The 17167-nt window shown below is 39.8% G+C and overlaps 1 protein-coding gene across 2 annotated transcripts in view; it reads right to left on the reverse strand.

Moving 5' to 3' along the window:
• The window catches only part of B3GLCT (beta 3-glucosyltransferase), a gene marked incomplete at its 5' end in the record, with an annotated part of 115369 nt that overhangs the window by 19821 nt on the left and 78381 nt on the right, over window positions 1-17167 (reverse strand). For both annotated transcript variants that reach the window (XM_079722037.1, XM_079722036.1), the window contains 2 exons: window positions 6225-6324; window positions 8692-8805. In XM_079722037.1, the coding sequence (XP_079578163.1) occupies window positions 6225-6324; window positions 8692-8805 (214 nt within the window). The remainder of the gene's footprint in view (window positions 1-6224; window positions 6325-8691; window positions 8806-17167) is intronic.

Below are 17167 nucleotides of genomic sequence, written 5' to 3' on the forward strand. Positions count from 1 at the left end.
GCGTGGCTGCCTCGTTTCAGTGGGCAGGGTGGCAGGTGTCCTAGCTCACTTCTGCCCGTCCCCTCCCACTGAGCGTGAACTAATCATCACACCTTTTCAGGTGTACTTGGTATTTTAAAGAATTCTTCATGGCTAAAAAAGGAACTTTTGAAGTATAGATGAGGTCCATGTCAGGCAGGTAGCTAGCAGGTAGGGAAGAGAGTGTGTGAGCAGCAGAGCTTTCCAGGAAACCTTCAGATTATGATGCACCACTGTGCTCACGCTCTCAAATGAGGCTTCCCTCATCTACGCTCTTTTGTGTCTATTTGTTTATACCTCTGGCCCCTATGCTTCTTTGTCGTGTGTCTTGCAAAGGGCCTTGAGAATATCCATGAGCTGCTCAGAAGAATGCCAGCAACTATGGCTGCTGTAAGGATGAGAAAAAAAGATTTCATAGGAAAATAAAATCTATAAATATATTTTTTAAAGTGGAGACAAAGGCTGATGTTAAGAAAGGCTAGTTTTCCCATGTTTTAAGAACTTCTGTCACTTACAAATGCCTTGTAAAGTCCTTCTACTGTTTCTTCTAATTTAGAGCTTCTCAGGTCATACACACCAAATCCTAGCTTCCGTCATGATATTAATCAGCATGCCCTGAAAAAAGTTTTCCCATGGCCGACTTTGGATTAAATATTTTTTATGTGTGAAGTAAATTTCAATGTTTCTCAAGCCTGTGATTCATGAGCATCATGCATCTCTAAGAGCTCACTATATCAAGCATTTCTCTCAATTATTAATCGTGAATTCTTTTCTCAAGAGCAACATTAACATCTAGAACACTGCTGCTCTGGAGTCTCATTTTTCCTGTCTTTGAGATGTACAGGAAGGGCCGTCTTTTCCATCTGTGCTTATATGCATCTTACACCCAGCTAATAAAGCTGATGCTGAAAGAGAAGAAAACAAATTTGATGTATGAAAAAAAATCTCTTACAAGTGCGGTGCTCAGAGTCTACAAGTTGACTGATCAGGTTTATATCTGCCTAAAGGTCAAGGGCTCTGATAATGGTGACAGTTTCTAAGTGGCCAGAAAGTGTTTGAAAACCACCCTATTTTTGACACAGAAGTTAAACATTCTAGCCTCCTAGTTTGGAATCGGTATTCAGGAAGTCATCTAATAAATACCTCTGCAGGGGAAAGCAAGGAAGGGTGTGGACACCTAGTAAATCACCATTCGGTCATGGAGAAACAAAGATCTCTAAGGAAATTGCAGCCTTTGCTTGGTAAAAAGCTCCCTAAAAGCTCAAAGCCCCTTCTAGCAAATGCGTGAAGAAATGAGAAGTATTTCCCTTCTTCCTGCATATTGTAAAATTATTAAACCATAAACCCTCAATTTCTGAGGTTAAAATAACTAGGATTTAACATCTCATCTGGGTTTCTTTTCCTAGTAACATTTACCGTTTCCATACTTGCAAGATCATGTTAAAGCTGAAGAAGCATAAACTGAGCCTGACAACTATTACATACTTCATATTTGGTAAAAACTGGAAATGTGGCTAAAGCTGGCAGATCTCCAGTTCAATCAAAGGGAATTGTCTACCAAACCAGGAAAAGAACTTCATTTAACAATCTGTTACCATTTCAGGCAACCTGAGGCACAGAAATGAATAGGAACAGTATGGAAATGTTCAAGTGCAATCAAAATTGTATTAATACATTTTAGTGTTTTATCATTCTCACTCAATTTCCCTCTCTCTATATATATACACACACACACATATACACACACACATATCTGTATTATGACCCTTCCCCCCAAACACACCAATGTGTATATTCTAAGAACAGTGAAAAGTCAGCCACCTCAGAAACTACCACTGACACAAGTTTCTTAAAAAGTTAACAACCTATTATATGTCCCAACCATTCTGCTCCTCAGTATTTCGCCGAGATAAATGAAAGCAGATGACTATACAAAGACACGTACACAAAGGTTCACAGCAGCCTTAATTATAACCCAGAACTATGAACAGTGACACAGTGCTTGTATCTAAGCTAACACCCACTTTCCAATTTTATCAACTGACCCAATAACATTCTTTATAGCAATTTTTCCCTTCAATACAGGATGGAGCCCAGGATCCTTTACTGCATTTATTTATTATTCACTTTATTCTCCTTTAATCTGGAACAGTTCCTCAGCTTTTTGTCTTTCATGACATTGGTATTTTAAAATAATAAATGCCCACACACACCCCTTTTTAATAGATTGATCCTCATCTTGGGTTCGTCTGATGTCTCCTCATAATAAAGGCAAGGTTACGCATTCCCAGGTGCAGTATTATATAAGTGATGTTGCCTGGCATGTGGTGTCCACCTGTCCTCCAATGGGAGCATCTATTTTGATCACACGGTGCTGCCTGGTGTCTCCCCTGGACACTTACAATTTTCCCTTTGCTATTTCTCAGTCTCCAGGCAGACACTTTAACAACCAGCAAATATCCTGGTCCTCATCCAAATTCACCCCGAGTTTAGCATCCGTTAATGATTCTTGCCTGAATCCATCTTTACTATGATGGTTACAAAGAGATGACTTTTCCAGCTCCATCATCACTCCACATTTATCAGTCAGAACCCCTCGTTAACCTGCTAGCTAGAGCCCACCTGTTACGGACTGAATTATGCCCCCAACCAAAATATTCATATATTGAAGCCTTAATCCGGGATGTGACCGTATTTGGAGATGGGGTCTATAAGGAGGTAATTAAGGTTAAATTAGGTCATAACGGTAGGACCCTGCCGTGACAGAATTAGTGTCTTTATAAGAAGAGACACCAGAGGGCGCTCTCTCCATGGCACACAAAGAAGAGGTCACGTGAGCACACACCAGGCCGGCGGCCACCTCCACACCAGAAGATGCCTCCGAAACCTCCCATGCCAGCACCTTGATCTTGGACTTTTCCAGCCTCCAAAACTGTGAGAAATAAATTTGTGTTGTTTAAGCCACCCAGTCTGTGATATTTTGTTATGGTGCCTGATCTGCCTCATTTACTTATCTATTTATTTCTTTATTATAAGCATGAACTCCCTGATTCCTAATTTTAATGGTTGATAATCCATTATTGTCCTTAATCACATTGATGCTCTTGTCCCAGATTCTGCCAAAGAGAACCTTTCCAAGCTCATTTCTGTGTCCTCTTGACATGCACTTTTCTTGCTTTTTTTTCTAAGCACTTCCTTACTCTCTGGTATAAAAAAGAATGTTCCAAATATTTTCTTGTATCTTCCTTGCCTCAGCCTTAAAATCAGTGACTTCTCTGAGACTGGTGCCTTCTAGTAGGAAAGGAGCAATATCAGTTCTGGTCATTAGTTGCTCAGGGCTACGGTGGTATCTTTGCTTCTGGTCTTCTTTAGTGGGAAGGACTAGGAAGGTGTGTATGTGTGCGTGCATGCGCACGTGCGCGCACACACACACACACACTTGAGCAATCATGAGCCTCACAGAAATTATGAATTCTTGCAGATTTCTCCACTTCCAATCTTCCAGCCCTACCTTAGCCCTCTTCCTTGAACTGACCCGTCCCATATCCTCCCACACTGAGCACCATGGTTCCCAACCAACACTGTTACCACTTACTCACCTACTCAGCCCTACAGTGTACGTAAAATACCTTCAGAGTTGCTTCACCCACACGGCGACTGAAAACTCAGGAGTTGTCTGACATCCCCCCTCCCACCCCTGACTGAAGGTGTGTCTCTAAATCCTGTCTTTATTTGCATTAGTTATACTCTCCCTTTAGTGTGATTATGTTTTCATTTGAAATGCAGTTGGGTTCATTTGTTTGAGCTTTCTCCTCATCCTTGTTGATTTTTCTCCTCCTTACAGATTTATTTTATTTTTCAATAGGTAAAATATTAGCATGCTTCCCAAAGTCAAAACTAAACTAAGAGGTAAACTCAGCAAAGGGTCACACACACCCCCCACTCCATCTACCTGATCCTCCCATCCACCCCTGTTTGGAAACTACTTCATGGTTTTCCGGCTTATCTGTCCATTTGTCTTTTGTACAGGTAAGGTCTACATGGGTATGTTTTATTTCCCCGTCTTTCTTCCATACAGGAAAGCTAACTAAATACATTCTTGTGCACTTGGCTTTTTCCATGTAATGGTATCTTCTGGAAATCACTCAATACAATTTGATTTCTTTTTTTTAAAGGAACCAAAATTTTGGTTCATTAGTTTGATACTCTGCTTTTTTGACCTCTCCCTCATTATTTCTGCATTTATCTTCATTATTATTTTCTTCCTTGTTTTTGGGGGGTTGACTTTGTGATTCTTTTCCTAACTTGTTGAGTTGATTCTTTTCCTAACTTGTTGAGTTGGGAATTGAATTTTTTTATCTTTATTGTTCCCATTGACTTGGCAAACCTTATCCATCCCTTTATTGTTAGACTTTTGAATGATTATGTATCTTTCATATAAAGCATAGAGTTGGGGTTTGTTTTGTGAGCCAATGTGAAAAGTTTGTTCTTTTATTAGGGGATTTAAACCCATTCACATTTTGTGATATGACTGATGTTTGATTTCAACACTAAAATTATTTTAGGTTTGAATTATTATACATATTATACTATATGTACTGTGTTTGTTTATCTATTAACATTCTGGATATTAGAAAGTTTTCTTTTCCTGGTATTTATGTTCTATTTAACTTTTCATGTCTTACCATGCTTTTTTTCTTACTTGGTCAGTTTTACATCAGTATCCTTCGAATTCCATCCATTACCTGTACAATTAGGCCATGATCTTATCCTACTGTCCTTTTTCCTTCCTTTTTTTTTTTTTAGTTGAAAACTTTCTACTTTGTCAGAACATATAACATTTACATACTGTTATTTACCCATGTCCCCACCCCTGTTGTGCTTTTAGTTCTACAAGTTAAATACATGAAATGCTCACCATCAGTCGTTTTACCCAAATTTCATCTTAGTTGCATGAACTTCTTTCCCTAATATCAATATATTCCTTAGGAAGGGCATGTGTGTACACTATTCCCTGAGTTTATGTACTGAGAACCTTTTCTGTAGCCTCAATACTGAAGAACATCTTAACTGCGTATAAAATCTGTGAGTCACAATTTCTTTGTTGAAAATGTTCCTCTACTGTTACCATATTTCTTATGTTATTTTGAGAAGTCTGACACCAGTCTAGTCTTCTTGGTCTTTAGATTATTTCATCATTTTGCCTAGAGACTCAGAGGACTTTATGATCAAAATCTAACAGTTTTACTAGGATATGTGAAGAAGCTGATGATCCCAGGTCAGTTTTCCCTGGGACCTACTAGGCCCTTTCAAGATATAAATTAAGGTCTTCTTTTATTTCTGGTAATTTACATATTATTTCTGTTCTTTTGATTTTCGTCCATCAGGGACTCCAATTATACATGTGTTAGATTTCATTGCTTCCTCCATTTCAAACACAGATGTTGTAAATTTTACTTTGTTGGGTGCTAGATGTTTTGTGTTTCTATAAATGTTCTTGAGCTTTGTTCTTGGATGCAGGCCAGTTACTTAGAAACAGTTTGGTCTTTGGGGGTCTTGCTTTAGTATTTGTTAGGCACGACCAAAGCACTGCTTAGTCTAGGGTTAGCTATTTCCCACTATTAAAGCAAGACCCTTGTACAAACTCTACCCAATACCTGTGAATCAAGGGTTTTCCAGTCTGGCTGGTGGGAAGAGGTACCATACTCAGCCCTCTGAGAGTGGTGGGCACCACTCCCTCTAATCACTCTGGTTGGTTCTTTCTCTAGCCTCCAGGAGTCTCCTCATACATATGCACTGACTAAACTCTACTGAATACTTAAGGGGCCCCTCCACAGATCTGCAGTGTTCTCTTCCTGTGCAGCTCTCTACTTTCCAGTGCTCTGTCCGGCAAACTCTAATGGCCTTGGTCTCCCCAGACTCTCAGCGTCATCACTTCAACTCAAGGGCTCAGCTGGATTCCACTTGGGTTCCCCTCCCTGAGCAGGGACGTGGAAACTCTCTACGACAGTTAGCTGGGGCAGTCATAGGACTCACCTCACACTTATTTCATATATTGTGTCCTTTTTGGGGGGTTGTTTCAGATGGGAGGGTAAATCCAGTCCCTGTTACTCCATCTTGGCTGGCAGCAGAAGTACCCATCACAGTTTCTGACTATGAATATATGTAGAATTTAAAGCCACCCTAGGACAGGAATGACTCCTTACCTTATTAATGTGTCATCATCCACAATGACTAACCATGCTATTTTGTCATAGCTGTGATTCAAAAACCTTTCCAAAATGGCAAATGTCTTTCCACAGTGACCTAGGAAAGGTGAGAAGAAAACTTACAATGCATTATTTTCCTTAAAATATATATAGTTCATTTGGAAACATTATGTTAGTTTTAAAGTGTCGTAAGTAAAAGTGTAAACACTGACATGCACCTTAAGAATTTGAAATTTTAAAAATTATCCTTTTCTAATTTCCATAGACATAGTGAACCAGAAAGAACATTAGGGATCATGAAGTCAAAGTCATTCATTTCGCACATGAGGGACTGAAGACCTAGAGAGGTAAGGGGAATTACACAAGGTCAAGTACAGGTAGGACCAGTGTCTTCACGCCAGACATACAAGGAAGTTGTGAGCCTCGAAGAAAGTACAGGAGCCTGGCATCTTTCCTCAGATCTACTTATTCTGAAGGGAAATATCAGAACCTCAAGCATCACAACCTTAGGGAAACAATGGTGCAAAAGTACAATAGTACACCTTCAATTACTTATTTTGTAAATATTTGCTATTAAGTTTCTAATATGCCAGACATGGTGGCCAGTTCTCGCATGTCACTAAAGATACAGTACTGAGTAAGACAGAGGCACAGTCCCTTAGATGCCAACAGATATCAAAGCTTTAATGGAAAATGCTGGGGCCGGGGTAGCAATGAAATGCTTGGGAAGAGAACTCAAGTCAATAAAAAAGAATAAGCCCCTCTTTTCAACAAAGTATTTGGTGACACAATAGAGAACAAACCACTTGATTTAACCTTTATTTTCCTTATTCTTGATCTCTTTATGTATTTTTAACCATTAGAGTATGTATTTTTGAAAGCCACCTCAAATTCCTTTTGGATAAAGTAGAATATAAATATGAGCAATAATAAGGTCAGACTAAAAATAAATTAAGAAATCAAGTAAGGAATGCATCAACAAATAAATGATTATCATAGTCAAAGTCTAAAAAGCAAGATTAGCAGAAACAAAAAAAAAAAGAAACTTCAAACAAAAATCATTTTTCCAAAACAGACAGACTTAGTGATATGTTTACTAACCTTGTCAGAATAATTGATAACTACAGGAATGACATATCTGATCTACACTGTATTTTTATCAATCAAGGCATTATGAGCAACATTACCATAAAATAATCAAGATAAATTACTCTATAGAACAAGATAATCAACTTACTTTTTTTTTTTTTCCATAAAAGGGTTTGGAGAAACCAGAAAACTAAAGAAAAAACATGGTAGGAAAACTGGATAAAAATTAAGATGAACAGGGCTTCCCTGGTGGCGCAGTGGTTGAGAGTCTGCCTGCCGATGCAGGGGATGCGGGCTCGTGCCCCGGTCCGGGAAGATCCCACATGCCGCAGAGCGGCTAGGCCCGTGAGCCATGGCCGCTGAGCCATGGCCACTGAGCCTGCGCATCCGGAGCCTGTGCTCCGCAACGGGAGAGGCCACAACAGTGAGAGGCCCACGTACCACAAAAAAAATAATAATAATAAACAAATAAATAAAGATGAACAAAGAGCATCTGAAGGTGAGGTGGCCAAATTTCTACTTCCACTTTTTTGAAATAAAAAATGTTTTGAATTAGAAAGCCTGCAATCTGAAGAGAAAAGCAGGTATACTTCCAACAATTTACTAATTAAAATATTAATATATATGGATACATATATGAGCTTATACTACATATAGCCCATGTAGAATGTGGTTAAGTGCTACTCAGAAGTACAAGCAAAATGCGTCCTAGACCATAACAGACCATAAGCTTCAGAAGGATGGAAACTGTCAGCTTCATTCCTGCTTCCCTCAGTATCTACCAATGGCTGGCATGCAGCAGTTGAGTAACAGTCCTGGCTGGATAAATGGCTAAAATTAAATGAGGAGATGCTTTGTACGGGAAGATGATAAATTAACTCTGGACACCCCGTTATGGCCACAGTGAACTATGAAGGTACAAAGAAATCTATTATTAAACTCTATCATAACTGTCATATGCATAATTGTCATGTGCATCAATCATATCAGTATGACCGACTGAAAACTTGTAACCTTTGTTAGCACTAAAAGCAGCACTTAAACTGCAAGAATCCGTCCACATCCATGGGTAAAGATGTGAGGGAAGGAAAGAAAGAAACTTACAGGTGGCAAAAATTATACTATTTATAAAATATTTCATTTTTATCCTAATTTACTATATTTACAGAGTGGACATTTTGCTTTTTTTTTTTTTTTTTTTGGTGGTGGGATGGTGGGTCGCCGCACAGCTTGCCAGATGTTAGTTCCCCAACTAGGGATTGAACCCGGGCCACGGCAGTGAAAGCACAGAGTCCAAACCTGGACTCTGGTGGACCGCCAGGGAATTCTCCAGAATGGACATTTTGAACAAGAGTCGTCAGAACTAAGGACTCACCTCTCTCTGTATTAGGAATTCCCAGATCCACCGTCGGAATAGAACTGTCTGCGTAATCGCTGTAGTATTCGATGTGACCTGCCTGCCCCGCCCAAGTCTGCTTTACGATGGGGACTGAAAAAATGAGAGAGGGGACCGTCACTGGCACAGGCATCTAGGAAGCCTGGAATCTCAAAGCGGCGGGATAACCACCTATAAAGGAAGGGAAGCATTACTTGTTCTTCTTCAGGTGTCTCAAGACTAAGAGCTTGCTTTCTACCCTGAGAAATGCCAACAGCACAGGACTAAAATCCTCTTCTTGAGGCATTTTCACATATACTCCAGAGCCGAGCACTTCTCATTGCTGGAGATAAATACACTGCCTCCATATAAGGATAAATTTTCTAGTCTGATTATACTGTTGTGTTTACATTAATTTTAACTTTAATTTTGCTCTTTTCCCAATAGGCTGCTTCATTTAAAATTCACAACCGGACTTTTTAAATGCTTTTGACGGGGGGGAAATATAATTACTTCTAAGGACTGGAATATTGTATGCGGTTGTAGCTGAGATGTAAACTTGCCTCCCTCACAGTGGAGGGCGGACCTTTTCAAACTACGCATATCTCTGTCCGAAGATTCTTACAGGACCACCCAACCCTATAAAGGGCATGACCCTACCCCTGAGAATCACTGCATATGATGGCTGATGTTACTGAGCTGCACTTTCGGAAAATGTGGAAAAATAAGATTGAGAAACGTTGCAGATTCTAAAACTCTATCATGAACAGATAAATTATTTTAATACAGTGAACACAAACAGCAGAAAACTCTCCTGGTTTTCTGCATTTTAGGGCGAGATGCTCAAAGGTAGCTGTGTCTCCACACCTGACATACAGAAATCTGCTTGATCACTGTTTGATATTAATTCACTTGACCAACTATCCGAGTAATTATTTTCTTCTGTACTTTTTTTAAGTTACTATCTGCATCTCTAAATTTTAAGAAGGGCTTTCCATTGTTATTTTAATAGAAAAGATCATCATATCTAGATTTTATATTCTGTTGATTTAAGAATCTCAACTCTGATGAACCAAATCTTCAGTTAATATTTTGAGACTTTATCAGATCACTTATCTTTCCCTTTTTCCCAATCTAAATAAAAATAAATGATTTGCAAAAACTACCCATGCAGCACCAAATTTAAGCGTCTAGCTATGTTAGTCAGCAAACTGGGAGAGAAACTCAGACAGCCCTTACATAGAAAATACAAAAGTGCACCATTTTATAGTGCCATTATTGACCAGCTTTTAAAAAAGAAAAAGACCGATGAGCTCTGGACATTTGCTGTAGTCATCTCCAAACTGCATATTTTAAGCCACTAAGTATTATTTTTATGCATTAAAATGCAATCATAAGAAGGCAGATATAAAGATTTCTCCATACCAGAATGGACAAAGATGCAGTAAATAATAGATAAGGTCGCTGAGGGGGGAAAAAAAGAAAAAAGAAATCCTTACTCTGTCCAAATTCCAGCACAACAAAAATCAACCTTGGCCCTGCAGTGGCAGTTTGCTTTGCATATAATAAGCAGGACTTACCCAGACAAGGCTCCCCGCAGCCTGCAGCCGCTAGGGGTCGCACTCTTGGGTAAAATGTCCTCCACTGTATAAGGGGAAGAAGCTGTGAGGAAAGGCCAAGAATTTCCCTGGGTCCCAGCACCGGGGTCCTGCAAATTCTGCTTGCACTTTCCTCAGCCTTTAGCCTTCAGATTCTGTTTGCTCTAAGAGCTTTAATAAACAGGACAGGCATTTCTTCTCAATTCTCTAATTGGAATGAAGTTAAAATCAAGTGTGAGGGGCTTCCCTGGTGGCGCAGTGGTTGAGAGTCCGCCTGCCGATGCAGGGGACACGGGTTCGTGCCCCGGTCCGGGAAGATCCCACATGCCGCGGAGCAGCTGGGCCCGTGAGCCATGGCTGCTGAGCCTGGGCGTCCGGAGCCTGTGCTCTGCAAAGGGAGAGGCCACAACAGTGAGAGGCCCGCGTACCACCAAAAAAAGAAACAACAACAAAATCAAGTGTGAGTTAGCTCTTCACTACACCTAACTACTTGCTTCCAGTTTTCGTTTGAAACAGATGAAACAGAAATGTCACTGAAGGGAAGAATTACTGTTAGACTCAGTGCCCAACACCCTGCACAGGGCCAGGGACATAGTAGGTGCTCAATAAATAGCAGACTGAGGACTGGGTTTTGTCAGAATTCCAACAAAAGGCCAAGGGCTCTTTTTGGAACTAGTTTAAAGGAAGGTTTTATTCTTATCAACGATTCATCCTTTCATACAAGACTGGTACCACCATTACCAATCATTTGAAAATAGACAAACCATTTCAACACAGTAACGTGTTCTGAGACTCTAACACCAAAAGCATCCAGCAGTGTATCATTTGTCCCCTTATCACTGTAACACCTGTGCATTTGTAAAGTAAGGCTGTCTCCTACAACAGCAGGTGAAGACTCTTTGCAACCAGAGTTGATTCAAAATTACTTCAAAATTGAGTAAATTCAAAATTTACTCAAAATTGCTTAAAATTGAATTCATTCTATCATTTATAATATATTTCATATTGTACTGAGGCACTAGATTCCTAAATATATTAAACTTGGAGAAAATACTTCAATATAGTTATGTGATCTGCTATCTCATTTTCAATACAGAGAAGCATACTTTCTCCCACATAATAAAACAACAGTGAATGCCTCTTTCCAGAATGTTTGCCACAAGATAATTTAAAATTGGGGCAAAGTAAAAACTGTACTATTTAAAAAAACCCTCTGCCCAGATGGCATGTCTTGCACATGGCTTTAAAGCCTGGAAGCAGGAGATGCATCTCCCTACGAGGCACAGAACACACTTTTATTCCCAGTGAACTGACACGCAAAACTGACTACAAGTGAAAATGAACTGACACTTGAGCCCTGTACAAAATCTACCAGGCAATCAATTGTGCATGGTGATTTTGATTTAAGGAGTCTGCTGTTTTCAATTAACAAACGGACCTTTTGTCTCAGTATGACCACAAAGTAAAGCCCTGGTTTCTCTTCTCTTCTCAGGGAGAGACTTAGCGACAGCACCAAGCGTGTGCTCTGATTCCTGGGTTTAGAGATGAGGCGTCTGGAAGACGGAAGAGCCCCTCTCCTGGCTGACCTAACACAGCAGTTCAGGGCAGTCTGGCCCGTCTTCATCTGCGCAGCAGCCAGGGGAGAACCAAACCCTCCTTAATAATTCATGCACTCACTTCATCTAACACGGGGTGTGGCCTGCTAGCTGGCTGCATTTTCATTTAAACCCTCATGTTTTCAGTGAGCAGACTGCACCATGGTACCTACAAAGGGAACACGGCTATCACACACTCTTCAGAGTAAGTGTGCTCAGACCTAGAGAGAAGATCACTACAGTGAAGATAGCAAACATGGTTTTGTTAATTCTGAAAGGAGTAAAGTGTTTATTTTTAGGAGCTCACGAAGCTGTGAAAAGGAACTAAAGGCTGAGCAAATGGCAATTTAACCTCTTTAACAAGAGGGAGACTGCAGGAGGAGAAACGCCTCAACCCACCGCGAACAGAAACGGTGGCCACGAGGTATCTGAGACCCGCGTGGGAACCGCGTGGCAGAAGAACACAGAGAAAATTCGTAACATTCACTGACAGCTCACGTCACACAAGGAAAAACACATAACCCAAGAGGAAGTGATCAGGAGGAACGTTAAACTCCAGAGATCGTTTCCTTGCTTAAACATAAATTCACATGCTGTGGCAGTTCATCACTTTATGTAAGACCTTCAAAGTTTCTTTAAAACCCTACCAACTGCTTGCATGTCGCCCAGCACTGCTGTTCCAATGCTGTCAATATGTATTTCTTTCTTAAGCCAAAAGATAGAGTATATTTTTGCTAACTGTGTCCTAAGTTGCTTTATTTCATCTAAATCAGAATCAAGACACAAGCAGTTATCTAAACACTTGTTTCACTGTTGGGCAAAAAAAAAAAAATTACAAGATGTAAAATCATTTTTTCTAATTTTGGGACTTGGCTTTATTATCAATTTTTCCAAAAGAGTATGAAAAATGAGTTCAATGTATATGTTCCCTTGCCTTGACTACAGCCTTAAACAGAATGTTCCATCCCTCACCCTCGTCCCTGGAGGAGCCAGGAGTAGGGGCCATGGCTAGGGTCCACCTACGCTCGGAACCCAGGGCAGCGCACACACAGTGACAGCCTGCCTCCGGAGAAGTCACTGACTGTGTAGCCGGCTCTCAACTGCTCACAGATAAATACAGTCTTGTCTGTGTTTATTTTTTCCTTCACTGTCATTTGGTTTTTGTAACTTCAAGTGTTTCTACCAGAGTGCACACAGAAAGAAAAAAGAAAACAAAACCGCCCGTGTATGCTGCTTGACTAAAGCAGTAATATGCGAGGACAAGATGGGAATCTGAATTCCCAGCTCAATGTATATTTTAAATCATCTGCGGGTTTGAATTCCTGGCGATCCCCTCCTGCTATTGAAAATAAAAAGCCTCCTGCCACAGCTTCTGGCCATGTCAAAACTGACCCTGAGCACAGCAGAGCATCAACACAGCTATCAAGTACTATTTATCAAGCATTAGATTTATAATACATCCACAGAAAGCACAGCACAGCTCTCTGTGGCAGAAAGAACTGGGGATTTGGAGCCAGAAACCCTGAGCCCCAGCTCCCCTGCTCAGTCTACAAGATGCCAAGCTATTTGTGTCTCAACCCAAAGGCAGCTTTCTCTATGATATCCAGTGAATAAAAATAATGACCACATCGCAAGGAACTGTCAACATGAAATCAGATGATAGAATACATGTGAAACACACACCAGAAAATGTAAAAAAAATATTAGCAGTCAGAAGCAGCTACCGTGTCGTTGTCACTGAAACTAAAACGATTACTGGATAATTCTCTGGGCCAACTGGTGACTGGACTAGATTTCCAAAACGAGCAGCAGAGCCCGTTGGCCTGGGCAGGTTTCACTTCCATCAAGCAAAATGGACATCAGAGCCCCTAAAATCCTGCTGCCTAGACTATCTTTTCGAACAAACAGGTCCAAGTTTAAAAATGGCTGGTCACAGCAACTCGGCTGTGACATCCTCAAAATTCCTCTTAGGTCTCAGGCTGCAGTGATCTCAGGCTGCAGTGATCCCAGATGCAAATTAAGAGCTGGTTTTGGGAGGCTTGGTTTTAATGCTCCTAACAGGCTTTGAAGATTTTATCATTTTTAAAGATCTTTGACTCAAAATCCAAATATAAAAGCATTTGATAGATATCTGAAAGGGTTATCACAACCTTATGCAAGGTTAAGAAAGCAATAAACTAGATTATTATAAATGGCTACATTAAAATCAGCAAACGTTTTTTTTTTTCATTTCTGTAGAACATGAAAACTACAACAGGGATGGTCCCTAATTTTACTGCTTTACTGTCAACTTGAAAAATGTGTTTCTAAAGAGAAAATACTACCACCCCCATTCCTAACATTGATATTGTACTCCAAATGCAGCTTCAAAATCAAATAAATCAATTTGAGCACTTCTGCTTGCTGTTTAAAAAAAAAAAAAAGCAGCTAGTTCATGTCCCTTGACACTTTTTTTTAAACATCTTTATTGGAGTATAATTGCTTTACAATGGTGTGTTAGTTTCTGCTGTATAACAAAGTGAATCAGCTATACATATACATTTACCCCATATCCCCTCCCTCTTGCATCTCCCTCCCACCCTCCCTATCCCACCCCTCTAGGTGGACACAAAGCACCGAGCTGATCTCCCTGTGCTATGCGGCTGCTTCCCACTAGCTATTTTACATTTGGTAGTGTATATACATCTGTGCCACTCTCTCACTTCATCCCAGCTTACCTTCCCTGTCCCCGTGTCCTCAAGTCCATTCTCTACATCTGCGTCTTTATTCCTGTCCTGCCCCTAGGTTCTTCAGAACTTTTTTTTTTTTTAGAGTCCATATATATGTGTTAGCATATGGTATTTGTTTTGCTTTTTCTGACTTATTTCACTCTGTATGACAGTCTCTAGGTCCATCCACCTCACTACAAATAACTCAATTTCGTTTCTTTTTATGGCTGAGTAATATTCCATTGTATATATGTGCCACATCTTCTTTATCCATTCATCTGTTGATGGACACTTAGATTGCTTCCATGTCCTGGCTATTGTAAATAGTGCTGCAATGAACATTGTGGTACATGACTCTTTTTAAATTATGGTTTTCTCAGGGAATATGCCAGGTAGTGGGATTGCGGGGTTGTACAGTAGTTCTATTTTTAGTTTTTTAAGGAACCTCCATACTGTTCTCCATAGTGGCTGTATCAATTTACAATCCCACCAACAGTGCAAGAGGGTTCCCTTTTCTCCACACCCGCTCCAGCCTTTATTGTTCGTAGATTTTTTGATGATGGCCATTCTGACTGGTTTGAGGTGATACCTCATTGTAGTTTTGATTTGCATTTCTCTAATGATTAGTGACGTTGAGCATCCTCTCATGTGTTTGTTGGCAATCTGTATAAGTTCCTTGGAGAAATGTCTGTTTAGACCTTCTGCCCATTTTTGGATTGGGTTGTTTTTTTGGTATTGAGCTGCATGAGCTGCTTGTAGAGATTACTCCTTTGTCAGCTGTTTCATTTGCAAATATATTCTCCCATTCTGAGGGTTGTCTTTTCGTCTTGTTTATGGTTTCCTTTGCTGTGCAGAAGCTTTTAAGTTTCATTAGGTCCCATTTGTTTATTTTTGTTTTTATTTCCATTTCTCTAGGAGGTGGGTCAAAAAGGATCTTGATGTGATTGATGTCATAGAGTGTTCTGCCTATGTTTTTCTCTAAGAGTTTTATAGTGTCTAGCCTTACATTTAGGTCTTTAATCCATTTTGAGTTTATTTTTGTGTATGGTGTTAGGGAGTGTTCTAATTTCATTCTTTTACATGTAGCTCTCCAGTTATCCCAACACCACTTACTGAAGAGGCTGTCTTTTCTCCATTGTATATGCTTGCCTCCTTTATCAAAGATAAGGTGACCATATGCACGTGGGTTTATCTCTGGGCTTTCTATCCTGTTCCATTGACCTATATTTCTGTTTTTGTGCCAGTACCATACTGTCTTGATTACTGTAGCTTTGCAATATAGTCTGAAGTCCAGGAACCTGATTCCTGCAGCTCCGTTTTTCTTTCTCAAGATTGCTTTGGCTATGCGGGGTCTTTTGTGTTTCCATAAAATTTGTGAAATTTTTTGTTCTAGTTCTGTGAAAAATGCCAGTGGTAGTTTGATAGGGATTGCACTGAATCTGTAGATTGCTTTGGGTACTATAGTCATTTTCACAATGTTGATTCTTCCAATCCAAGAACATGGTATATCTCTCCATCTGTTTGTATCATCTTTAATTTCTTTCATCAGTGTCTTAACAGTTTTCTGCATACAGGTCTTTTGTCTCCTTAGGTAGGTTTATTCCTAGGTATTTTACTCTTTTTGTTGCAATGGTAAATGGGAGTGTTTCCTTAATTTCTCTTTCAGATTTTTCATCATTAGTGTATAGGAATGCAAGAGATTTCTGTTCATTAATTTTGTATCCTGCTACTCTACCAAATTCACTGATTAGCTCTAGTAGTTTTCTGGTAGCATCTTTAGGATTCTCTATGTATAGTATCATGTCATCTGCAAACAGTGACAGTTTTACTTCTTCTTTTCTGATTTGGATTCCTTTAACTTCTTTTTCTTCTCTGATTGCTGTGGCTAAAACTTCCAAAACTATGTTGAATAATAGTGCTGAGAGGGGCAACCTGTCTTGTTCCTGATCTTAGTGGAAACAGTTTCACTTTTTCACCATTGAGAATGATGTTCGCTGTGGGCTTGTCATAAATGGCCTCAATTATGTTGAGGTAAGTTCCCTCTATGCCTACTTTCTGGAGGATTTTTATAAATGGGTGTTGAATTTTGTCAAGCTTTTTCTGCATCTACTGAGATGATCATATGGTTTTTCTCCCTCAATTTATTAATATGGTTTATCGCATTGATTGATTTGCATATATTGAAGAATCCTTGCATTCCTGGGATAAATCCCACTTGATCGTGGTGTGTGATCCTTTTAATGTGCTGTTGGATTCTGTTTGCTAGTATCTTGTTGAGGATTTTTGCATCTATGTTCATCAGTGCTATTGGCCTGTAGTTTTCTTTTTTTGTGACATCTTTGTCTGGTTTTGTTATCAGGGTGATGATGGCCTCATAGAACGCATTTGGGAGTGTTCCTCTCTCTGCTATGTTTTGGAAGATTTTGAGAAGAATCGGTGTTAGCTCTTCTCTAAACGTTTGATAGAACTTGCCTGTGAAGCCATCTGGTCCTGGGCTTTTGTTTGTTGGAAGACTTTTAATCACAGTTTCAATTTCAGTGCTTGTGATTGGTCTGTTTATATTTTCTTTTTCTTC

The sequence above is a fragment of the Hyperoodon ampullatus genome, assembly GCF_949752795.1.
Source record: "Hyperoodon ampullatus genome assembly, chromosome: 16".
Taxonomy (NCBI): domain Eukaryota; kingdom Metazoa; phylum Chordata; class Mammalia; order Artiodactyla; family Ziphiidae; genus Hyperoodon; species Hyperoodon ampullatus.